Raw genomic sequence first — 24,818 nt, forward strand, 5'->3', positions numbered from 1 at the left:
TTGCCCAGTCCCAAATCCCAATGACACCAACTCCTCATCTCATTCATGCCTGTCTCAGATGCCCCCACAAACAACTCACAGTTTGCTATTTAAATAACCACTTCCTTAAGAACACGTGTTAACAATACATAAAGGGGCAATTCACGCTTCCAAACCACTCATCTCCTGCTCTACAGGCATTCACAGCTGGAAAAGTTCTAGTCATATTTTGGGTCTTTCCACAACAAGGCTGGAGACTTGCTGCTATGCACAGTCTTACCCTGCCTCACTACCTCGGCGAGGATCTTTCCTTTTCCTTACAGCGTACCCTATATATATACACACGTGTTTGCATGTACAGACATTTTTTGCATAGCACACAGTGACCCTGGACAAGCAGAAGAGACCTCTCTGCCCCCAAAACCTAAGGAAATGTGAAGGGAGGGTGAAGCAATCCAGCATCCCGCTACCGCTGAAGGGACACGCCCTACTCCAGGCCTATTCTCTCCCTCCGCCCCCCAGCTGCTCCTGGACATGCACTTCCCACCACTCGCCTTGCACCAGGTCTAGCAATCGTGGAATCAGTTTAGAAAGTATCAAGTGAAATTAACTAACAGAGAACCAGCCCCCACTAGATAGTTTTCTCTTAAATTGGGGAACTTGTATTAGGAAGCATCTGGTGAGAGCCGTGCCTGGCAGAAGGGAGGGGGAAACCCGTCATGTGACTAGGGACAAGCAGCGGGAGCAAATCCCCCTCTGGCAAAAGCAAGCAGTTGGAGCAACTCCAGTACACGTGAGACCTCAGCCTGAAGCTGAGGGAATCCCGTTTATGGTGTTATGCCTTGTTGAACCACACAGCCCCATCCCGAGTAAAACCCACACCCTGCAGCCACAACACTGCATTTTCATTTCCAAATAAATGCCAACCTTTGTTTCCAAGCACATGACATAAGAATCTAAGATTTTAGACTGAATATAAATTGTGTTCATGCATAAAAAATCAATTCTTTAATTTACTTAAAACTCAGGCCCACTAGGGTCATTTTTCACACAAATAATGTATTCCAAAAATTCTAGCAGAAGGAACTACTCAGATTCGTAACAGAATTGTGCTTTATTTGTTACAGCTGTTCCCTTACAATACTTGACATAAATTCCTTTGTTTCAGAAATGGTAGTTCACACACTGAGCCCAAAGTGTGTATTATCATGGCAGAGATAATTAAATTTAGCAGAGTAGTAGACTGAATTGTTGCCTGGGAAATCAAATTCCACAAATGGTGGCAGGGCTGACTCATTGCCTATGATAACAAAATGATGATACACTGTAACTTAATGTAGATTAAAAACTGTACAACACTATCCAGACTACTACAAAAGGAAGTTAATAAAAATTGAGGGTGAACTGTAGAAGGTTGCTGGCTCTCTTATCTTCTATTTGGCGAGCCATAAATCAATATTTTAAACCAAGTACTGTTGATTGCATTAGAGTGAAATGCAAGAGCTTTTTTTTTTTTTTTAGTATGGACTCATAACCTTTTTTATTCTTTATGATATACACATAAACATAATATGTGAATATATTTTTATAATATTTATCTCCCTGTATATTTTTATAATATTTTTCTCCTCCAAATATTTTTTTGATAAATAATACCATTGAAACATGTTCGGAAGAGTGAAATCAAACCACATCACCCTCAGAGCACAGGTACTTCAACACAACACCTTAACAAGCACCTGCTTTTTGCATGGTGCAGAACTTAGAATACTTCCTTCTGGTGCTACTTACACTTGGGACAGCAGCCCAAAGGCACCCTGAGCCTCCTGACTCAGGGACGTACACTGCACAACGGGGACCCTGAGACACAGCTCCGGTGGCACACGGGCTGTTCTCTGCCGTAAGCACCAACACAGCATCGTGTGAGGAGCGCAGGCACACCGCAATAATATGGCATCAAATACGCCTTAACGGGGTGCTGAAGGGATGGGAGGATGTGTGGTATGAGGACAGGCTGAGGGAGCTGGGACTGTTCACAGACATGGCTCACTGTGCGGGAATACCTGGTGGGCAGGAGCAAAGACTGACAGCCAGGCTTCTCAGCCATGGCCTGCCACAGAACCAGAGGCAAAGGGCACAAACTGACAAAACAAGAGGAATTTTTTTTTTTTAAATTTTTTTTTTTTTAACTGCAAAGGCCACTGAGCACTGGGGCAGGTTGCCCAGTGATCTCCATCCTTGGGCATGGAACCCACGCAGCCCTTGCTGATCCTGCTTTGCGCAGGGCTTTGGAATGGGCGGCCTCCTCCAGAGCTCCCTTCCAGCCTCAGCAAATCTTTGAGTCCCTTATATGTGATTATTTTGCGTCTGCAAGCGCGCTTCTACTTAATTTTACAGAGAAACTTAACTTTGTATAACTCTCAAAATTAGAAATAAATTCAGATGAAATAATCAAAGCGTAAACTCAGTGACAACTACTGAGCCCCTCTGTCCCCACCTCTTTGAGTAACAAGCAACTCTCGACATTTTAAAAAAGCTATCACAAAACCACATATTTTGTATTCTTTTATAGATATTATACATTCCCGCTTATTTTGTAAGACACAACCACAGACTCAAATTTAACCCAACAAAAGATTCCACTTGTGGAAAAAATAAAAAAGAACGTAACGGGAAGAGTATGCATTTGCCCTTTCCCTGAATGTAAAGGAAATTAGATTCTAAGTAGATTTCCCGCTAGTTTATTTCGCCCTGCTGCTACTTAGAGCGGCGCACCGCGCAGTTTCTCCCCGGGGGAGCCCCGCGCCCGGCCGCGGCTCCCGGAGGCCAGGGCGGCGCCTCACGCCTGGGGAGGAGCCCCGCCCGGGCCGCCCCGCCCCGCCCCTGCTCTCGCGAGATGGGCGGTGCGCGGCGCGACATCCGGGAGCGGCGCGGCAAGATGGCGGTGGAGTCGCGGGTGACGCAGGAGGAGATCAAGAAGGAGCCAGAGAAGCCGATCGACCGCGAGAAGGTGTCCAGAGTGCGGGTGCTGGGGCCGCGCCGCTTCGCCGGCCGCTCCGGGGCGGACAGCGAGGGTGGGGGGAGTGGTGAGCGTCTAGTGACGACGTGAGGCCTCCGGCGGAGGGGGGGGAGGGCGTGGGGAATGGCCTCTCATCCTAATCCCCACCCCTGCGGCTCCTCGCTGCCATCCCCATCCTCATTCTCACCCCCGCCTCACCCCGCAGACGTGCCCGCTGCTGCTTCGCGTCTTCACCACCAACAATGGGCGGCACCACCGCATGGACGAGTTCTCCCGTGGCAACGTGCCCTCCAGCGAGCTGCAGATCTACACCTGGTGAGTGACGCCGCCTCTAGCCTGGCCGTGGCAAGGGGCCTCGCCTGGGCCCCGGGAGCCAGATGGAGTTGTGCAGGCTCCGGTCGGAGCGGGGCACGCCGGGGAGGTTTCGCCGCCGCTGCTGTGCCCTGGCAGCTGAGAGGGGGCATCTCCGGAAGCACAGCTGTGCGCGGCGGTGAGCGCTCAGAGACAGTGCGGCTGAAGTGCCCAGTAATCGGTGGCTTCTGCTGTGGCCATGGTTATCGCAACACATCTACTCAATGCAGAGGTTTTCCTTTAATGTTTATGTGTTGTTCCAACAGCTCCGTTAATCCAGTAGAAGCAGCTGTGCCAGAAGGCTTGAAATGCTGTGTGAATGGTTCGTGGGTTTAACTCAGACCCTTCTGAGAGTGGAGTAATGAGTATGCTTTTTGTATGGTTAGGTAGCAGTGCTTTAACAAAGATCTGCCTTTTATCACTGTCAAATTTATTTTGGAGAACTGCCTTAGTCTCCATTGCAAACATGTTAGGTTTTGTTTGTGTTATTTTGAAGAACGCCTTTGAAAAGGAATTACGCTGCTTTTAAAACCCTTCATGATGTTTGCCAGAGTTGTAACTTGTATGTTGAGTAGTTGAATAAATCCATTTTTGTGGCTACTAAAGTATGCAGTTCTAATGTACTTCTAAGTGGGATTTATGGACTCTGTCCAGGCTGTTGGTGGTGCCTGCATTGTTTCCCATCTTCAGAAGTCAGAATGGGCATTGTCTGTCAGCACACTGCTTCTTGGTTGCCTGAAGCTCAGAGTGAGTGCACAGTCTGTATAATTGGAGACACTTCACTTGTGATGACTGAGTACTTTTGTTCTTGAAATTCTAGACTTGAGCTTTAGCCCTGCTCTGGCTGAAGGCTGGGTAGAGTGCTGCCTGCTAGGGCAGAAACAGAAAGCTGTTTTACTTTCCTGCTTTTCTTACATTTCCTCTAATAGTTAATAACCTTATTTTAATACAGATGTCAGTTTAGGTGAGAAAACTTACACTGTGGCTTGTATGAATGTATTAAAAAAAAAAAAAAAGGCTCCTGCTGTTTAAATGGTAACTCTTCAGAGAGACCTGGAAATGCAGATGTTGAAATGTATACAGAGATGAAAAGATTCATGTGAGCATCGCAGTGAATCAGACACATTTGCACTACAGCAAGTTGCCTCCAGTGTGCAGTAAGTGGTGAATTCTCCCAGGTGTTGCAGTCAATAACTGTGGACATAGGGTATGCCAAGTCAAAGAAATATGGTTAGGTTTTAGCAATATATTGATTCCATCTTAAATGTTTTGGGAAGCTTTTTTTACTGTTCCTTTGAGAGTGTGAAGTGTTTTGGTTTGTTTGTTTAATCTAGGATGGATGCAACTCTCAAAGAGCTGACCAGCTTGGTGAAAGAAGTTTACCCAGAAGCACGGAAGAAGGGCACACATTTCAACTTTGCAATTGTTTTTACAGATCTCAAGAGGCCCGGCTATAGGTAAATGGCATTTCTTCTCTGAGTTAATAGAATACTTTGGGCACCAGAATAGTAAATTATTCTTCATTAACACTGATTTGAAGTTTAGAACCCACATACCAAACATCTGAAGTTCTGTGTGATGACCTCTATAAACCTCTAAATTGTGCTTGGTGACCATCCCTGTAAATGTGTTCCCAAAACTATGAACCTGTGTGCTTGAAGGCTTTGGTTTGTATTGGCAACTGGAACATGGCCCTCCAACTTGAGATAATGCTTTGTTCCTGATAGGTCTTTCACCTGAGTTGCAGCAGTGATCTTGTAGCAGGTGTTTCTCTTCCGAAATGGCATGAGCTAATCTTTGTCAGCATCCAGTGGATGTACCCTGCTTTGGATCTGGTGGGGTGTCTTGTGCTTTGTCTGTATGGCAGGGGGTAAGGGGCTATCACTATTATTTAGCATAATAGGGTAGAAGGCTTCTCTGTGCTGTCAGAAAGACCATTTGGCATAGCTTTTCTTGATGCACCCAGGATTGCAGAGAAAAACCCCAGTGTTTTGAGTACACAGCCACATGTGTGCAGTGGAGGGAATGGCATGGGAAGGGAGTTATGAGCCACTGCAGTTCCTGTTTTGGACATCTGGAGAGATTGGCCACTGATAACTAACTTGCCTTTCCTCTGCTACTCACAGGGTGAAGGAGATTGGCAGCACCATGTCGGGCAGGAAGGGCACAGATGATTCCATGACATTGCAGTCTCAAAAATTCCAGATAGGAGACTACTTGGATATAGCAATTACTCCTCCGAATCGTGCACCACCCCCATCAAGCCGCATGAGACCATACTAAAGTCTTGATTCTCTTTGTATGATTATGTATTCTGTTTACTCCTACTTGCTGTTCTAAAGCAGGCTTATTTTTTTGCTTTTGTTGCTAAGCACCTGAAGACAAAGCTGAGCATTGTAGAAGAAAGTTAACTCTTAAACATTAACTTTTAGTTTGTTTAGAAGAAACCCCTTAAGCAGTGCCATCATCCTATCCCTGATTGTTATAGTTTGAATAGTAAGTTAGTGTTTCCAGTGTTCTAAAGACTTCCATGAAATATGACCAGGAGGATTACAGGTGTTCTGTAGTTCTGTCTTGTTTGGAATAAAAATTGATGTTATTAATCCTTTGTTTAGTGGTGTATCAATGCTCAAGGGTGCTCTGTGTTAGAAGTTACTAATGGTGCTGGGGCGTGTTGAGAGTGTTCAGCAGTCAGCTTCTAGAATCTGAAAATGGAGGAAAGGGTAGCTCAGTGATCTCAGTTGTCTGTGGGGCAATTGGAAGACTGGTGTGTGTGGTGTTGCCTGGTACCCTAAAGAGTGGGATGAAGAAGGGGTGACCTATGTCTCAGCAAAGTGGTGCTCGGCGCTTGCTAGCTTGACTCCCTCTGTCACTGCAGGGGGAGATGCTGAGATGTGCAGGTGCCTCTGGTCTTCCAGTAGGGTCCAGCTGTCCTTGGCTGACTGGGAGCATCCAGCTGGTCTGGGCAGGACCAGGTCTTTGGTTTCTGCACCTTGAGGCCCTGTGTGCCAAGAGCAAAGCAAGGGCAGGAGTAGAAGCAGTAACTCATTAGAATCTCCACCTCCCTTGCCTAAGGCCTGAGTAGAAGCTAGGACTGAAGTAAATGTTCCTGTCTGCTGAGAACAAGGTGTGCTTTGTGTCATGAACTGGGATCTATATAGGTTTGTTTTTTTCCCTCTCAGGAGTCCCTTAGTTCAGTATAGGCTGAGGGAGTTCTGCCCTTGGCTTAACCCTCTTCTGTCCCCCTTCTCTGGGTTCTAAATTAGGGAGTTGCAATTTCAGCTTTCATGAATGTCTCTCATTTGCAGAATCACCTACATCTGAGTCACTTCTCCCCTAAGACTGAAAAGTGCTCCCCACCTTTTTTTTAAAGAGAGCTCAAGAAAAGACACTTATAATTGCTGCTTATTAAGGACTGAGCCTGGAAGTAGCAGTGGAGCCGATTATTGTTGCCAGAGTTGGCATGGGCGGGATGTTTTTTTTTGTGGTGCAGTCACCTCTGGTGTGAGGCAGTGGTGCTTCAAATACTGATGCTGTGAGAAACCCACATGCTGGAACCACTCAGGGACTTGTGTTACCAGGGACAGGCTTGCTCAGGTTGGGCAGACAGAAAAGCAAAGGCCACTGCTAAGTGGTCTCACTGATTGCCCCAGGGCATCCATCTGTCCTGCAATGTGAGTGTGGTGAGTAACCAGCATATAATTACTTGCACCAAAGGGAAGGACAAACCTGCCATTAGAGGTACACAGGAATATGGGCATTTCCTCAGTCCTGTGTCCTGGTTTTTGCTTCAATTGCATTTAAGGATAATTCTTAAATGTAGTCACTATAAAAGGCAACAGTAGCAACTGAGCCTGTGTCTGTGACTCAGCTGCTCTGGGAGGCGACTTGATTTTGCTGCTGGAATGGGAGCCATGGCCAGGGAATGCTGGTGTCTGCCCAGCTGGCAGGGAAAAAGAACATCTACTGGCTTTATATGTGGTGGCCCATGAAGCAAAATTGCCAGGAAATGAAAGTGCAGAACTGCCTTCAGTAGCAAATACTTCATTCAGCTTGTTTGGTTAAGGAGTTTACCTTCCCTTGACTGCTATGAATGTATAAATGTCAGCTGATCTCTTCCCCAGCTGTTTCAGGATAAACATCTTTTGGGATCTCTTGCTCTGAAATCACACAGAAAGGTAATGTGGATGTGCAGAGCTTATTATTATGGGAAAAGACACTTGAGAGAAGTATGTAGTTCAGGTTAGGGGTTTCCTATATCAATATATATCAGCTGGCAATCCAAGCTGATGACAGCAGCTGTGGAAGCACCAGGGTACAACCATCCAGATGTAGCAAGAGGTGAAAGGGAAGTGAAAGCTGTTACCAGCTGAGCTCCTAGTGCACAGGAGAGGATTCAGTCACAGTAACCTGGTTGTGTTTGTCTCTTGAAAGCTGCTATAAAAGTTGAGGAGGGATGTCAGTCCCTAAAAAGAGCAAAATATGTAGAGCACTGTGGTTTGGGGAAATTAAACCATGGTCACCAACAGTGAACAATCCTGTATGCTCAGGAAGTGGTGTAGACAGCATTGCATCCAAATCTGTCAATCCACAGGATTTGCTTTGTAGGCAGCAATTTGATGACGAATTTTTGTCCCTCATCAAGGCAGCTGGATAAGGTGCTTTCCTTTTCTTTTTTGGATCCTTAAAGGCCTAAGAGACACAGCTCTGTTATATATCTACAGTGTCAACAGCACCACTCCTCCAAAGCTTTCTGTCTCCCAGCTGAGTAAGGCAAAGAACTAGGATGACAGCTCTCCAGTAAAGGTTTCCTGACTTTGACACTTCTCAGAGGTAATCACTCCCCTGCCCAGCATCCAGACAGCTCTCACTTCCTGCCAATGTGCTGCCAGGGATACCACACCACCCTTGCAGGTGTCTCTCCAGGCCTCCCCTTCTTCCTGTCCTTTCTCAGAGGGCCATTTTTCTCTGCCTCTAAACACTGACAAACAAACAGATCACTCCTGCAGGTCTCCAGCCTGTGTTCCCTGGCCTCTGGCTGCAGCATCAAGCCTGGTGAGCTGTGCTCCCTGGCAGGGCCAGAAGCATTCCACATCCTGCCTGTGGGGTGCAGCACAGTCAAATAGACCCAGCTATAGAACCAGGGTAACGTCCCTTAATTTCTTTTTTACCCTCAGCAGCACCTACTGAAGGCTGTCCTGCTCCCATAGATGGGACTTCTTCCTCTTTCTGTGTCCCTTCTGGTGTGTCTTTCCTGCCTGTCTAGGTTTGGCTTGTCATGAAGGACTCTCTGCTGTGCTTCCCCAAACAAACTTGACTCTTAATTCTATTTTTCCCCCTCATTTTGTGCACCTAAACCAATGGGTTTCTTTTCAATCTAATAAACAGAAAAGAAAGCATATAAAAATACTATTTTTTTCCCTCACCAAGAATCCCCACACCATCACCTTGTTACACCTTACATAAATATTGATGTCATTGTTGATCATTAGCCAGGCTTTCAGTTAACACAGGGAGGAGAAAAGATTCTTTTCCAGATGCTTGGGCCTTAATTAAGTTTTTACAGTCACCTTCTGATTTCATCACCCCTCCAGAACAGGCACATACAAGTGTGTATACACACATAGGTATGCACATCCACAAACAGGGACTACAGCATCAGAAAGCCAGTTCCTTTCTTGTAGTGGCAGCACAAGCCTGATATAAATTCTGCAACATTTTTGGGAGAGGTCCTGGTGTGGAGGTTAATTCCCTCCTTAGTTTAAAGAGTGAGGACAACTCACACACTTTTTCAATAACCTGGGCAGCACCAGACATAGTTCTCCCTCTGTGTTTGCTATCTGACTGGGGCAGTTGTGGAGAATTAAATTTTACTTTAAAGCTCTAGTCAAAAGCAGAAACAGCTGCTATGCAGCAGGAACATATTAAGCATTATCCACAAGTTCTCACTTTTGCAATGGAAAGCAGGAAAAATGAGGAGGTCTCTGAAATCCTGTTGTGTCAGAGCAGGTGAATGATGATGGCTAGGGTAGTATTCAAAGAGCAGCACTGTAAGTAATGCAACAGCAAAGGTTCAACCTGCCAAAACTAAAACAATTATCTGCTGTTGTCTAAGCCCTCATGTCTGGACTTTGTGCAACTCAGATGGGTTAAAAACAAGAGTATCCATTTCCCCCCAAGGAATGTGCCTTGCAAAACACCCATGTAGTGTTGTGCACCTGGCCACAAACACCTGTTGATGGTGAGGAGGTCCCTGGCTGGCACACCTGGGCAAGGTCCTAACTGCCTAAGGGCTGGGTTCAGAGGGGCTGGGGTGTTTGGGGCCCTCCCTGGGATATTTCCAGTTTCACAGACAGGCTTAAATAGAGGCAACCTGACCCACTCAATTGACTTCCTCAACACTCAGCAAGAAAATCCAGTGCAAATGACAGCTTCAAGGGTTCCTTTGGGTGAGCTCCTCCAAGTGCTGGCTGGGCTGTCAATTCCCCAAGCCATGCTTCAGGCAAACACAAGGTAGTGTTTTCAGACTTAAAAAGACTTGGGGGTCTTTAACAGGGGCCTGCACCTGGCCCAGGCTTTAGAGGATGGGGTGGGGGGGGAACCACAACAATGGTTTCAGGGAGGGCATTTGAGGAAGAGCACCAGGCACACAGCAGTCCCCGACCCCCAAGTGCCTGCTCAGCTGGGGCTGTGTAGAGTCCAGGTCGGGGTCTGCTGGCAAAACGTGCTCCACTCCTGCTGTCTTTGCCTTAACAACTGCTCTGGAGAGCAGGAGGCTTCTGCTAGAAAAGGCGAAGGGAAGCACGTGCTCATAGAAGTACTAAAGGTTTGAAATAGGTCCCACCAGCCAGAGCAGTCTACACGGCCAGGAACAAACCACACCACTCTGCACCTATGCACAGGGCCCTCTTCCAAGTGTCAGGTTGGTCCCAGCAGCTCTGTTCTCTCCAGCCTGATTCATGCGCAACCACCCAAGCAGTTGTCCCAGGGAGGGGGAAGGGGAGTTTGTGAGCAGTGCAGTGGTGAAGAGGAGGAGTTTCTTCAGCTGCCAATGAAGTGATTATGGAGGAACAGCCTCAGGCAACCTTCCCAAAGCAGCTGGACAGACAGGATGGGATTCACCCAGCCAGGGAAGGAAGACATCCTGGCTCCCACGCCTGTCCTTTCCCTTCTCATGCCTCAACAACCATCAATGGCTTCGCAGGCATGCAGTGATTTGGGTCAGTGCACAGTCCCTGAACAATTTAATCCTGGAAAACAGTAATTAGCTCCTGGTGGTTGGGCAAGCAGGAATGGATTTCCCTGCAGTCTCAACTGCTGTGATGCAACCAACAACCTACAGCGTGGGACCTGCAGCCAGGGGAGGAAAGGTGGGAACATGCAGAAGGCCCTAGATTGGCTTACAACAATTTCATAAGCAATCATTAGAGAATGTAACCCCAGGGCTTTAAGCCAGGAATACAATATGCCAAAAATTATGGAAGCATCTGAACACCTTCCTGCTGGGTATTCTGCAAACTATGTTTTCCTTGGCCCCTCCCCAGGATAAATGCCTGTGTGACAGAGCATCTTATTCCATGGATCATTTCCCATGCAGACACTTTTTTAAGAAACTCTTCAACTCGAGTAAGGCAAGATAAGTTCAAAGAAGTTCCTGGATCTGGGCAGCTCCTACTATGATGTCAACTGCCTCTTTGTAAAAGTAGGTATTACTGTAAGAAAAGCATAACGTTTTATATTTAAGTTGATATAGGCAGCATCAGCCAATGTCTGCCTGGCAGAAAATTGCGCTCCTTTGGACTAACACACATGTGATTCCATAGTGTGGACACTGGATATTGTCTTTGCTCCTTGTAAATGCCATAATATCTGTATTACTGTCCCACGGGGAACAACAAGGTACTCCCAAAACAAGGCAGATCCAACACCAGCTACAGCTGTTGATGGAGCACATGCAACCACCATGAGTGCTAGAACATTTGAATAGTGACAAGTGAGAGCAAAGCAAATATGACATTTTACAGGAAATTTAAAGCAGCCATGGTGCTTTAAAAAAACAAGGAAGCCCAGACTCCAATTATTGTTCCAATGGTTAATAAAATCTTCAATAAAAGCAAAATGGGAGTCACTAGAAGTAATCCTTGTCAATTATCCCTTTGACAACCATCTGGGAAGTTTCATTTCACTGAGACCTATAATTGTGTCCAACCTCAGGCAAAATATTTCCCAGATAAGAATGCACTGACCACCTTATTAAGGGGCTTCCTGGGTAGAACAGTCGAGATGCTCCTTTGACAACAAATGGGATTAGGGGGAGAAGTTCCTGTTAGCTGACACATTTGATATACTTAAAAAAAACATATTAAGAACCACAGCAAGTGAAGGAAAAGTAAAGCCTATGCTTTTTTGGTCACTTCCCAGATATTTTTAAATACTGAAGAGCAATTTTGTGCTGGGTTCAATCTTTTCTGAGAGCAGGCACTGCTAGGAGATGTGATCTCCCTTCTCACCCTTCCCTTACATCTGATTCAGCACTCACATGGGCAAAAGCTGAGCTTGAGATTACAGTTGGGAAGGACACACTAGATGAGATAACAAAAATAATTAGCCTTTCAGTGTCTTGGCAAATGAATAAATCTATTGTAAAACTGTACAACCCCTAAATTCTGTGCAAAGGAATTGGTGAAACAACCTCTAGTGGAAGCAGCCCCCAGTTAAACGAAATAAAGCACAACACAAAACTATACTCTGTCAATTTTGCTTGTTTTCAGGTGATGACTGTCTCTTACAGAACCACTGTGTTTGCTACTTATGTAGCTACTGTTTATCCAAACTGCACTTCCCACAGGCCAATGCTGTTAGAGATTCACCCCACAACAAACCAACTTGAAAATTTAAGTTCCTTTGCATCATTACCACCTTGACATGTTATTAACTTTAGAGTGCAGCTGGATGAGCCTTTCTGCAGCAGCAACACTGACTTAAGAGGCATTTTACCCTCCTCCAGCCCCGTGCCTGCATCCTTGGTTGTTCCAGTGTATCAGACAGCCACACACCCACCTGTCCCACCTCCCATGCTACAGCAGATTGCACAGGATTGCATCCAGGTAGGTTTTGAATATTTCCAGAGAAGGAGACCCCACTGCCTCTCCGGGCAACCTGTTCCAGTGCTTACACTTTCACTGCTGACATTTCCCCCCTGCCCCCGCCCCCCCCCCCTCAAACTACTATTTAGGACATCCTGAAACCTAAAAGAATTTCAAAGGTGAAGTACGGCAAATTAAAACTAGTTTTTCTTTTGCTGTCATGATTTTATCTCAGAGCAATCCTTTGACTATAAAAAAAGAATACAAATACAAACAACAATATTATGTGTATTAGAGTAATATTGAAGGCAAGAAAAACAAAACTGATGCATACAACTTCATTTCTTCATTCCAAAAAGTCTCATCCCTGTATGTCACAACAGCTTGAGTAGACCAGAAGATTTTAAGGTTTAAATTGTCATATTGAAGATAATTATTAGTTAATAATATGTAGCAGAAAATATTAATAGGCAAGCAAAATTATGCAAGTGCCTTGCAGTGAGAACCCCAACACTGCAAGGTACAGCTCCACAGTTCCCTAATGGAGGAAAGCACAGTGGAGTGCCGAGTTGTTCTCAAGGTAAGGGAAAAGACTTCCCTAAGCCCTTTTTTGAATTTCATTAGTTGGAGGCAGGGGGAATACAGCAGGGTCTGTAGCAGTGCTGCTTGTTCCATTTCATGTTAAAAGGGTATCTGGCTTGCTGCAGGGCAAGAAAGAGACTGCAGGCTGTGAAATTCCTCCTGTTTAGTGCTGGTAAATCTGTCTGGTTGAAACCTTCTTGCTCTGCAGCAAGAATACTTTGTACCTTTCCAAGGCCATGAAATGCTAGAACCAGCACTCACCCCACCAGGTTTTAATCCACGAAAAAGCTGGAAGCATGTGTGGCCTTCACTCTTTGAAGAGGATGGGTAGAACAAATAAGTGTTCTTATAGCAGACACCAAGCTTGAGACAGATTTATTTAGTATCCAAAAATGTTAATTAAGCTCACAGACTGACACACTAACACATACATAATTTTAAACAGAAACTAGCATTTTCAATGACTGCTCAGGTCAGAGCCAGTAGAAAATTACCTTCTCCAATTAATTTGATGTACACTTATCCTGGAAAATTACTGTAATAACAAGTAAAGGTGCCTTTTTTCTGCTAAGTTTTAACCAGGACAAGTCTAAGCAAATGAAGAAATACTTGTGGGGTTCTCTAGTTTTTTGCATATCCTGAAGACTTAAAAAAATGTGAAGCTGAGTTCAGAAAAATATCCACTTATCCCCATCTCCTGAGACAGTCTCTCCCTTCTCATGTGTTGCATGTCTGCCCTCACATAAATTACAGAATTTCAGTCATTGACTGGAAGACAAATACTAAGAACAGTTCTGGAGTCACTTAGAGGAATAGCTGGCACTGGAAATAGCAAAGTGGCTCTAAACAAGGCTATGGAGCTGGGTTTTCTGGTGGAAAACAATAAAAGTGCTGGTAGGAAAAAAAAAAAAAATCCTAATTACTATGACTACCAAAAGAGTGCCAAACAGCTCTGAGAACTTCAGCTTGGTGAGCTACTACAGGGTTAGATGTGCACATTTAGAAGTGACACCAGCACTGAAGAGAATACACATGGCAGCAGCAGGAGCGGAAGCAATCATCTACAGGCCTGCCAGCAAGTTCTTCCAAGCAGCTGAAGATACATATAACCAGTAACAATTGCACATTTTCAAATGATTCACAGTACAGCTGGAGTCACCTTCTAGGGCTACAAAGAAACCAGATGCATAGCACCTGATGTTATGTCGATGTATAAAGAAAGAAGCTGCATGGGAAATGCCTGTCTGCTGGAGAGGTAACAGTCAGCCTGATGCAAGAATGTGTCAGATCTTAGCACTGTAGAAAGGACTAAAAGCACAGAATTGCTTTAAACAGTAAAGCAGGATGTTAGTCTTCCAATACAAAAAAATCTACTTGTTTCTGTTGAAGATACCAAATGCTGTTGAAGTACCAGACTTCAGCCTCAAGCCCTGAAAGAATGTAGTCAGCAGAATAGCCAGAGATAGCCACTTTTTAAAGCAATATACTGGACCTCCTTTTATTACAACCTAACTGCACTCTACAGCCTACTGCAAACGCAATCCTACACAACAAACAACTGAAGTACCACCTTGTACACGGACCTTCATTCCTCTTTGAAATGCACTATATATTTAAAACCCCTCAATACATTTTGCCAACAATGTCAATAGAAAATTAAGCACGAGATGTTAGTTCAAACAAGTTTGTCCATGTCATGGATAAAGAATTTTTCTCCATTAAAAAAGCCTTTTCTCGGTATGGCTCTTTCTTCCCACAAGTATTTCCTTTTGCTTTTTGAACTTGTGATGATTTGGTGATAAGATCCACGAATGTGAAAGTTTCAACATGGTCTTCAGTTTCATTTCAGATGTTTGTCTTGAAAACTCCATGATATCCTCTGAAAATATACCCAGATGTGTTCATGAGCTTATTTAAATCATATTTTGAATTAGCAGAAGACAGAAATATTGAAACCTTGTCTTTTTTATCTTGACAACAAAAAATGAAGGGTCAGCTAAAGTGAGATTACTCAAATGGATTCTAACTTCCAAGTATAGTAATTTTTTATCAGTTTCATTCTGGGTTGTTGTTCCTTACATGTTCCTTGTACCTCCTATTTAAATAATCTTTACAGACCCTAAATTTAACAGACAATCAACAAGCATAATATATATTACATTGAATCAGGAATATGTATGCTTTGATAAAGTTGTCATAAAAACTTCTTTATATTCAAACTGATGGTGTTCTTTATAAAACTATAATTCAATTGTTCTAAGATTACTTATTATAGTTTTCATTTAAAGAATTTTGTCTTTACCAAAACAAATGTGAAATCAATTCTCACTAAATTCTTTCATTTTATTGCCTAAATTTACCCAGAAAGCATCCACAATTTTTAATTTGGGAGGATCCAAACACACCATTAGCTATAATATTTGTTCTTTACAAACAGTCATATACCATGCCAAAACCCCAGTTATTTAGTCACAGAAACAAGAGCTGTTTGTATAGTTGAAAAGCAAGCAACTATATGAATTTCTAAGTGTATTAAAGCTTCTTTGTACCTCCTACAAATTAAATTACTTAATCAAACTTGTAAAGTGTAATCATACCCGTTTTCTTTGTTGCTGTAATCAGTGGAATAACTTTCATATACTGTAGTATTTCCTGCCTTGGTCTTCATTTCCGTGGCTTTAGAAGAGTCTACCTTATGATTATATTGGGAAAGCATCTATAGGAAACATTAAACAGGAATAAAAAGAATTACTTAAGAACTCAAAACAGATGTATTACAGATAGAACTAGGCCCTTTTAATTCCAGTATTTTGATATTAAAATTAGTTAGGGGAAAAAAGCGTATAAGCTAACCTTTAGAACATTATCTGGTATCCTTGTTATTTCTGGAGGTGGAGGCGTATTGAGTAAATGGTCATAGTTTTCCAGTTTGGGAGGGGAAGGGTCCCCAGTATGTTTAAGATACTCATCAGAGCTTGCAGCAAAAGGAATTCTTTCTTCTTTGTATGGTGTATCTTTTGCATCATTCTTTGTCACTGACTCAAACTTCCCCCCTGGTGTCACCTGCTGCTGCAAAAGAAGTATTAAATGCCTTCAGTTAATTTACTTATGTTAGGTAAAGTATTTAGTAAATGTTCTTACAGAATTACTATTAGAAAGAGCTTTTATAGTGACATAAGAAAAAATAGTATTGGAAAAGAACCCCAAAGTGACATTTTAAAATCTGCTTTTGGCAAAGTGTGTGAAAATGACCATAATTGCTATTTGCTACCTTAGCTTCTGCTTTTAGCCATCTTGTTTGAAAATCTGGACACTGTGGTGTTGCTGCATGACTGGGAAGAGGCAGTTCCTTTGTCTCTGGTGACCTTGATAATACTGTATTATTTTTTTTGGAAGAGTCCTTCACATCAGGAGTACACAACACAAATACCATAGGAGAAGCCATCCAGTCAGCTGCTGCTATCAAGGGTGAGTAAAATAAAATTAAAAATATATATGTACACACACACATATATAACTATTACCAGTTCTAGTTTCATTTTCTGAAACGTGTATCCTTTTAGTTGATATTTTGCTTGATCCATCCAAATTACAGTACTCCTTAAAGGCAGCAAATGCAAAGTAGTCATTCTAGTCCCACTACTGAATATAACTGAAGAAACGCAACTTAAATCAGCATTGCTTTACCTTCTCATTTACCCAATTGTCACTATGTTTGTCTCAAGATTTTAAAAATAACCTATTTCTCCTCTCAAAGAAGTTTTAGCATTACTCTTGAAAGTCTTAAATTACTGTCTTGCTAGACTCTTTCTTTCCTGTCTTTAAACAGATCCAATGGGTATTATCAGGAAAAAAAAAAGGCTAAGTTGGCAAAACAGTATTTTCATTTCAAATATGGATAAGCTGCAGTTACAAAATTATTAATTCCTCTGCATAATTCTAATTGGATATGAGTACAAGAATGAGAAAAAAAAATTATAGGGAGTAAGAAACTTCCCCATAGAAGCCATCAACATTTTTTAGACATGACTACTCATACAATGACTTGCCCTGAATTAACCATATTTAACCAGAAACATAAGTTAACCATGTGTTTACAATGCATTTGCACATGCATTCTGTAAAAATGCATATGTATATTAATTTCACAGATTTTTAACTTACCATTTTCAGCTCTCTTACTGGATTTTGATGCAGGAGTAAACATGATTTCCTTGACTGTCATTTCTGGCAAATTCCCTCTGTTATCGTCTCCTCTTTTAACCAACCTGAAAACCAAATCTCCAGTTAGCTCTCAAGTATTGTGAAGAAGTCACAGTTAAAGGAATATTGCCAACCTAGTCACTTTTCTAGTATTCATTTATGAATATGCAAGTAAAAAATTAGTTTTCTCAAATATGAATTTTTATAGATTTTTTTACTCTGTGATTCTACTGCAATTTGTGGTATGCAAATGTTCAGTCCAGCCACAAATGATCAAATACACTGAGATTTCAGTCTAAGCCATTAAGAAAAAGCCAAACCCAAACCAGATGTGCAGGGCAGAGATGATCAATTCTGTGTTAGGGGGTCTCACTTTGCAACTGCCTGTAGCCTATGAAATTATATAGAACAAGAGGAACTCTTTTCTGCTTTTAAACTAATAAAGGTCTTGTGAACAGGAAAAGATTTTTTAATTGAATTTTTAAGTTTAAGTACAATTGTTTATCTTAATCAAATACTATAGAGCTTTCAAGTAATTTTAGTAATTACATAACTATTTAAAAGGAGAGATCCCAAAATTATTTTAAAAGAAAATTTAGTGATTTCAAAGTGACAAGCTATTTAATATCGATTCCATAACATTGGAAAGAGAAATTTTAAAAATTATTTTTTCGTATCCAAGATTTTCTAGTGAAAAAATGGCATATACAGTTAAGAGAATACTAGGCAAAAGGTGGAAACTTACCTAACCTACACACAAATCTGTGTCTTTAAAAAAAAATTATTTTAAATGTTTAAAAAGTAATCTTAACTATCATAACCAGATTTAAATTGTCTCTACAAAATATCTAAGCTGAAAAAATCCCCCAATAAACAGTATAGGCAATATATGAGGCAGTATATTTTACTTAGATGAACACATCTCAAACTTTGGGTTAAATAAAAAAGTAACTTTTCAAGTCAGTTTTGTCTTCAAAGCCTTAGAGGTAGTTGAAACCATATGATTTTTAGTTTTTACAATGAGTAGAACCATGAGAATTTTTAAAGTGGTTTTCATGCATATGATCCTTGTTTTCAAAACAATTTCTCTAAATATCAAGTATTTAGGTACTGTCAGCTTTTAAAATGGAACATACTGCTAATACTAACTAAAAAAACATGACCTATTAACTACATGCATGACCGCACTGCTGCAATTCTTTTCCTTTATAATTAGATAAAGATATCTAGATAAGTCCTTTCAAGAGAAGACTGGAGCAAAAGGAATAAACTGTAAGGTGGGGCTTATGTTAGAGAAAATAAAGTGCTTCTACAAATTTACTGAATGCTTTACAAGCTGTTTTCTGTTTATATTAATATAGCTTCTGCAACCTTTGACTGACTGTGTAATATCTATGGCAGACAAGCCCAGGCTCAAACCTTTGGTTAAGGAAAACAACACATCACATTGTGCTTTTCTCTTTGTAAATACATTGTGTATGTGTTGCTGTACACTACAACATGTATGGATGATTCTTATGGTGCAGTCAAGGCAAGGAGCACAGCAGATGTATTTCAAGTCAGCATCTGGCACTGCAATGGGTATGCGAAAAGATGTGTAGGGAGTTAAATGACACAGGACCCAGCCCCTGAGAGATAGCAATCACCCACCTCAAGACAAAAAGGAGGGCAACAGGAGCAAGAAATTAGTACAGCAAGAAGAAAATACAGAAAATTCAGAAGAGAAACAATCTGAACTCCAGTAACTTACTTCTGGATCGTCTGAGAAGTTTTATGAATAAGGGACATCGTATAATCTTCATTCATACACACGGTATGTTCACTAATGCCGAAGTGTTCAAGTTTTGGTGTTACACACTCATAGTCATCCATCCTTAGCTTACATTTCGGTGTTTTGGGCAGAGCCTGCGGCGTTCGCAATCTTAGTGGAGTCTCGTTCTTTGCCTTCAGCTGACGCGTGCTCGTTGCGTGCTGTGCTTCCAGCGCGCTCCAAGGCCTGGAGAACATGTATTGTGAAAGACCAAAATCAGAGAGCTGGGGGTTACGCAGGGGATCTTTGGGCAACGGTGGCTTCTCTGTAGAAGCAGATAGGTGAGGTACATCATTTGCTTTTGCTTTTTCTTCATCAGATTTATTCTGGACAGACATTGCTGATTCACTGTTAGCTTCATCCTCTTCTTTTTAAGAAAAGAAATGAAAAAAACATTACGTCAGAAGTTTCTGTTTTAGGAATTTTTAAAATAAATTGTGACACTTCCCCAGTATTCAATTTTTTTAATTTGTTGTTGTAAAAAATAGATTCCTTCTTTCACTTTAAAGTACTAAACCTGAAGCTACAACAGGTATCAAAAACTCATATGGCTAAGCTATATTTATAAGTCACACATTTTACTGAGTTTCACTCTATTGGTAAATATTATTTCTAGGGAAAATGAAATTCAAAGATTTTTACATAAGTGTATTTTTCTCCCTGCATGGAGATGAAAAGGTTTTTGGGGAAAGAGCAAAGGCTGCATACAGTACTAAAATGCTCATTCTTCAGAAAAATAGTATTGAGGAAAGGTTATGAAGCAGCAACTAAAAGCTTGTGAAAGGAGACAGCTTTTTCGGTAACAATAGTTCACTGCAAAAATATGTAAAGGTGTAATTTGTACATTTTTGGAGTTAGATAAAGCAAAACACCCCAAAATGTTTGTGAATTTCTGCATGATGTAGTAAGTAAAGGACAATGAATACGGTGAAGGGTCTGGAGCACAAGTCCTGTGAGGAGCAGCTGAGGGAGCTGGGGTGTTTAGCCTGGAGAAAAGGAGGCTAATGGGGGACCTCATCACTGCCTGACAGGAGGGTGTAGCCAGGTGGGGGTCAGGCTCTTCTCCCAGGTAACAAGAGATAGGACCAGAAGACACAGTCTTAAGCTGTACTAGGGAAGATTCAGGTTGGACATTAGCAAGAATTTTTTAACAGAAAGGGTAATTAGACATTGGAATGACTTCCCAGGGAGGTGGTGGAGTCACTGTCCCCGGAGGTGTTTAAGGAAAGACTGGATGTGGCACTCAGTGCTGTGGTCTGGTTGACTTGTAGCGTTCAGCCACAGGTTGAACTTGATGATTCAGAGGTCTTTTCCAACTTAATTGATTCTGTGAGGTGGGTAGGGGGAGGGAGGCTTTTTAAACTAATATACCTTCTGGTGTGCAGTGATATGTCTTCAGATACACTTAGCTTAAAAATACAACTTAAAAAATAATTTAACCTTGTAGCTCTGTTTGGAGACTTCTTTAAAAGCAAAGAAGGTACAGGAAGAAAGGTATTATAAAAAAAAAATTAAAAAATCAGAGTTTTCTGCCCTATCTGTGTAAAACAGCTATAGGAGGTTAACTTGGACATCAATATGGTTCACAACCATAATTTTGTTTTGTGTAATGACTGGATAATAATCAGAGAAAGTTAAGACCACATCAAAAACTTTTTCAAGCCTGATTGGGCCCTTGATACCAAAAGGAGTATGTGTAGCATTGACAGGTGTAGTACTTCAAGTCATTTGGCACATCTGGATTTTTCAGAGTTCTATGTGCATTTTCTGACTGGATTAAGGACCTCCGTCCCCTCCAATGATCAAGGTGCTACTGCTTGTCACATGCCACCTAATACAGGAGCATTCTTCTCTTGTCCCATTTGTGCTGTGAAACAGACATTTTAAGATTTTCTCTAGGGTGATTTAAGTTAATGAAACCAGCACATGTGAATACGAACCGACTGAGGTTCATCATGCATGAGAAGTTGAAGCAGCGTAATTCTCTGGGTTATGAAAACATGCTTGCTAACATGTTTTCTGAATATATTTATTACTGAAAAAAACCCCAAAATCCAACACGCACTAACTTAAAGGCAAGCCAGAAGATCTAATTTCAAGCGTTTGTGTTCTAGTTAATTCCTACAGCACAAATCACAACAAAATCTTTTACCCTCTGGATATTATTAAAAAGAAAACAACATGGATGTACTTGATCTCCTAATTAATAGAAATATACACATAGCTAAAGAGGAACATTTTATAAAAATGATACTTTTCTGCACATACTGTACTGACAAGAAATATTACCTGTAGAGTCTTTGACATGTGGTTTGTAGCCATATTTCTGGAAGAGCTCTCTTATTTTTCCAAGATCTGCTGCATTTCTTTGTATCAAGATTTCACTTGCCTTCATAAACTCATGAACTGCTTTTTTTTCAGAGCAAATCTTACCAAGACTGGCACTAATATCTTCCTTTGGGGACAGAGACGGGAACATAGAAATACTGGTTTTCAAATAATCACATGGTAGTTGTTTCCACATGAAGCATTTTGGAAGTAAGTATTTAATTGCAATTCAGATGAAGATAAACAGCAAATTTAGGTCTTTTCTATACCTGAAACCATCAGGTATATATACTTATGGAATACCAAGAATATATAGAGCCTAAGTGTATGGAAACTTATAAAAGTAACTGTAATGATAGTTCACAATATGATAATTACTTACTGGTAACCTTGCCAAGGAAACTATATGCTTTTTTTCAGGAAAAATATGAGGCAACAGCAATTAGTATAGACTTTTACTCCGTATGTACAAAGAATTAGTGCAGAGCAGAAAGTAAACCTCATTTTTATATCATTTAATTATTTCTATATTGCTCATTTCTATAACCCATTTCTTCTTCTTATGTATAAGGAACAGACAACATTTTTCACAAATTTAACTGAATGGCTGAAGGTACTGAAACTTCTGTGAAGACTGATTTTATTCTAAAGGCTGGTCATTGAAAACAAGCAAGCTTGCCTTTTGTTGGGAGCTGCTGTTCCTGAATCATTCTCCTCATACCTTGGCACCGCTCCAACTTCATTGTAACCTTTGTTCCCTGCTTACCTGAGCGACAGTAGTGACTGCAAACTAAGAAACATTGCTAAACCTACTTTGGGTCACCCACAAGTTTTTGGGCATTACCCCAATATCAATGGCTATTATGAGGACTTAGATCTAAGTGAGTAAAAATAAGGGTTATAACTACTGACTAACAAAGTTGAATTGTGGCTTAATGATCAAAACAGAACCATAAGTTTATGGAACATGCACACACATGTAATTTTTCAAGAAGGAAGCAGGTTAAGATGTTACCTTCTGAGTCTTGATTTCACAATGGAGGTCATGCAAGATTGCTAGTGGAGATTCATCTTCATAGTCTTCAAGATGAATGTTCACATAAAAGAGTTTAGAAAGTAAAAGAGGTGTCTTAGTGTCTTAGCATGAAAATAACATTCTACATGGGAATGCAATCTCCTGTATTAGCAGAAGAGAGGCTGGCCATGAGCTGTCAGTGTGCTCCCACAGCCCAGAAAGCCAAATGTGTCCTGGGCTGCATCCACTGGTGGGCAGCAAGGCCAGGGAGGGGATTTTGCCCCTCTGCTCTGCTCAGCCCCCACCTGCAGCGCTGCATCAGCTCTCCAGCACATGTGCTCTCCAGCACAGGGAGAACAGGGACCTGTTGGAGCGAGTACAGAGGAGGGACACCAGGATGATTAGAGGGATGGAGCTCCTCTCCTGCAAGGAAAGGCTGAGAGAAGTGGGATTGTTCAGCCTGGAAGAGAGGCTGCTCCAGTAGCTGAAGGGAGCTTCCAGTACCTGAAAGATGGAGAAAGACTTTTTTTACAAAGGCATGTAGTGACAGGGCAAGGGGGAATGGATTCAGAGAAAGAGAGAGAAGATTTAGATTAGATATTAGGAGGAAGTTCTTTGCTGTGAGAATGACGAGGCTCTGGAACAGGTTGCTCAGAGAAGCTGTGGATGCCCTATCTCTGGAAGTGTCCATGCTCAGGTTGGATGGGGCTCTGAGCAACTTGGTCTAGTGGAAGGTGTCCCTGCCCATGGCAGGGGGTTGGAACTAGGTGATCTTTAAGGTCTAGTCCAATTCAAACCATTTTATGCTTCTATAATATTAGAGATGTTGGAAGCATACATTAGAGAAAGAGAGTCAATATAGACAAAATCAAAGAGAACTAGTTCCTATGAGGTACCTCACACAGCAAAAAACTGCTCTTTGTACAGTGTGTTAGACTCCACAGAGAAACTGCCTGGGCTTCCACTTTAATGTTGCAGCTAATACTGTTGTCCTAGGGTGACGTTATGGTGCTTGTATCCCCAATTGTGTGTTCTGTTTATGCCTGATTTTATGTTCTGTGCCTTCAGGACTGACTCTGAAAGTGAAGGATTGTTTTGTCTTGTTATCAGCCAGCTCACCTCCCCCCATGCTCTGCGTCTAGGAGAGGCTGGACTTGCTTGCTTGCTTGCTTTTGCTTATTAGTTAGTTTAGCTAGGCAGTCCAATTTTTACCCTGGACTGTTTCTTTTTCCCTTTCCTGAATATCATCTGAACCTGCCCTGGAGCTGGACCTGGGAAACACCAAGAAACACCGAGAGCCTGCATTTTGTGACCTGCAGCAGCCATCCCCAGCGCAGGAGACCGAGAACTGGGCAACCACTCCCAGGAGAGATTTTTCTGAATTTGTCATCTCTTCAGAACGGTGAAAGAGTTTTGTCATCTGGTGTTGTTTTTTGTACTGGGGAGTGTTTTGCTTGTTAAATAAATAGGTTTTTTTTCCCCACTTCTCTCTGAGGAAATTCTTCCCGAACCAGGTGGGGGGGGTTTGCTTTCTGGGGGCTCCTTCCGGAGGTCTTCTCCCAAATTTGCCAAATCTAGGACAACTGTATATGACAGATATTGATAAAACAAGTACGACCCTGGGCTGTCAAGAATTACTTGTGTTAAATTTTTTTCCTTAAAGAGGTTGGATAAGAGGATTCCTTAAATCGGAAAAAAGTGATATAGAGACCAATGAAAAACAAATCTCAGCAGAAAATTGAATTCTTCCATTGTATTTGCACATAGGCAGATGCATTGCTCACTTACACAAGGCAGCAGACATGACATTTTTCACTGGAAACCAAGGCTAATGGAAACAGTATAACAGAGGACACCTGCTAAGTGACAAGACATAGCATAGAGAGAGAGAACATCCCCCGCAAATGTTTTCCTATATCGATCCGCAAAAAGAAGAAAAAGAAGCAAGAACACGATTCTCATTTCATCTCAGTCATTCTGTTTTTCTCCGTGATAAAAAAACTCAGCCACACACCCACAGAAGAGCTCAGAAAGACAACGAGACGAGGAGGAGCCCAAGCAATTCCCAGCCGAGCAATTCCCAGGCTGACCTCCCACCAAAGGCGCTCCCAGAGGAGCACGGGGGACAGCGGCAGGCAGGAACGCAAACCGAGCAAGGAGCCCCGAGGAACAACTGCGAAGCCACCAGGCCCAGGCGTGCGGCCCAGGGCCGCGGGCTGCTCTTACCCGCGTCCTCGCGGTACATGGCCCGCTCCAGCTGCTTCACCTCCTTCTCCACCGTGAGGGCCAGCTCCCGCAGCTTGCCGAAGAAGACCTCGGTCACGTCCATGGCTCCGAGCGGGGTACGCGGAGCGCGGAGGCACCGAGGCGGCCCGGAGCGAACCCGGGCCGGGCCGGGCCGGGCCGCGCGCGCCGCTGAGGGGCTTCAAACTGCCGCCGGCGCGA

The 24,818-nt window shown here is 42.4% G+C and overlaps 2 protein-coding genes and 1 long non-coding RNA gene across 6 annotated transcripts; 2 read left to right on the forward strand and 1 right to left on the reverse strand.

The window, feature by feature from the left end:
• Nucleotides 1-2,860: 2,860 nt before the first annotated feature.
• Nucleotides 2,861-5,952, forward strand: SAP18 (Sin3A associated protein 18). The gene is made up of 4 exons (XM_054003577.1): nt 2,861-2,989; nt 3,204-3,313; nt 4,684-4,806; nt 5,476-5,952. Exons 1-4 carry the CDS (start codon nt 2,876-2,878, stop codon nt 5,630-5,632), a joined length of 504 nt encoding a protein of 167 aa, XP_053859552.1. The 5' UTR covers nt 2,861-2,875; the 3' UTR covers nt 5,633-5,952.
• A 6,372-nt stretch (nt 5,953-12,324) lies between these two features.
• LOC128822071 (uncharacterized) lies at nt 12,325-24,593 on the forward strand. The gene is made up of 3 exons (XR_008441346.1): nt 12,325-12,456; nt 16,414-16,485; nt 21,452-24,593. It is a non-coding gene; the product is annotated as an uncharacterized LOC128822071 (long non-coding RNA).
• Nucleotides 12,704-24,771, reverse strand: SKA3 (spindle and kinetochore associated complex subunit 3). 4 transcript variants are annotated; one of them, XM_054003558.1, is made up of 9 exons: nt 24,600-24,771; nt 22,374-22,438; nt 21,320-21,485; nt 18,971-19,394; nt 17,182-17,285; nt 16,289-16,476; nt 15,871-16,086; nt 15,615-15,733; nt 12,704-14,896 (listed from the first exon to the last, which is right to left on the reverse strand). In XM_054003558.1, exons 1-9 carry the CDS (start codon nt 24,700-24,702, stop codon nt 14,863-14,865), a joined length of 1,419 nt encoding a protein of 472 aa, XP_053859533.1. In that variant the 5' UTR covers nt 24,703-24,771; the 3' UTR covers nt 12,704-14,862. The 4 variants fall into 4 exon arrangements, with proteins under 4 accessions (XP_053859533.1, XP_053859540.1, XP_053859530.1 ...); XM_054003565.1 differs by having other exon boundaries at nt 16,289-16,473; nt 18,971-19,397; XM_054003555.1 differs by having other exon boundaries at nt 15,871-16,083; nt 18,971-19,397.
• Between the last annotated feature and the right edge of the window lie 47 nt (nt 24,772-24,818).

The sequence above is a fragment of the Vidua macroura genome, chromosome 2 (genome assembly GCF_024509145.1).
Source record: "Vidua macroura isolate BioBank_ID:100142 chromosome 2, ASM2450914v1, whole genome shotgun sequence".
NCBI lineage: Eukaryota > Metazoa > Chordata > Aves > Passeriformes > Viduidae > Vidua > Vidua macroura.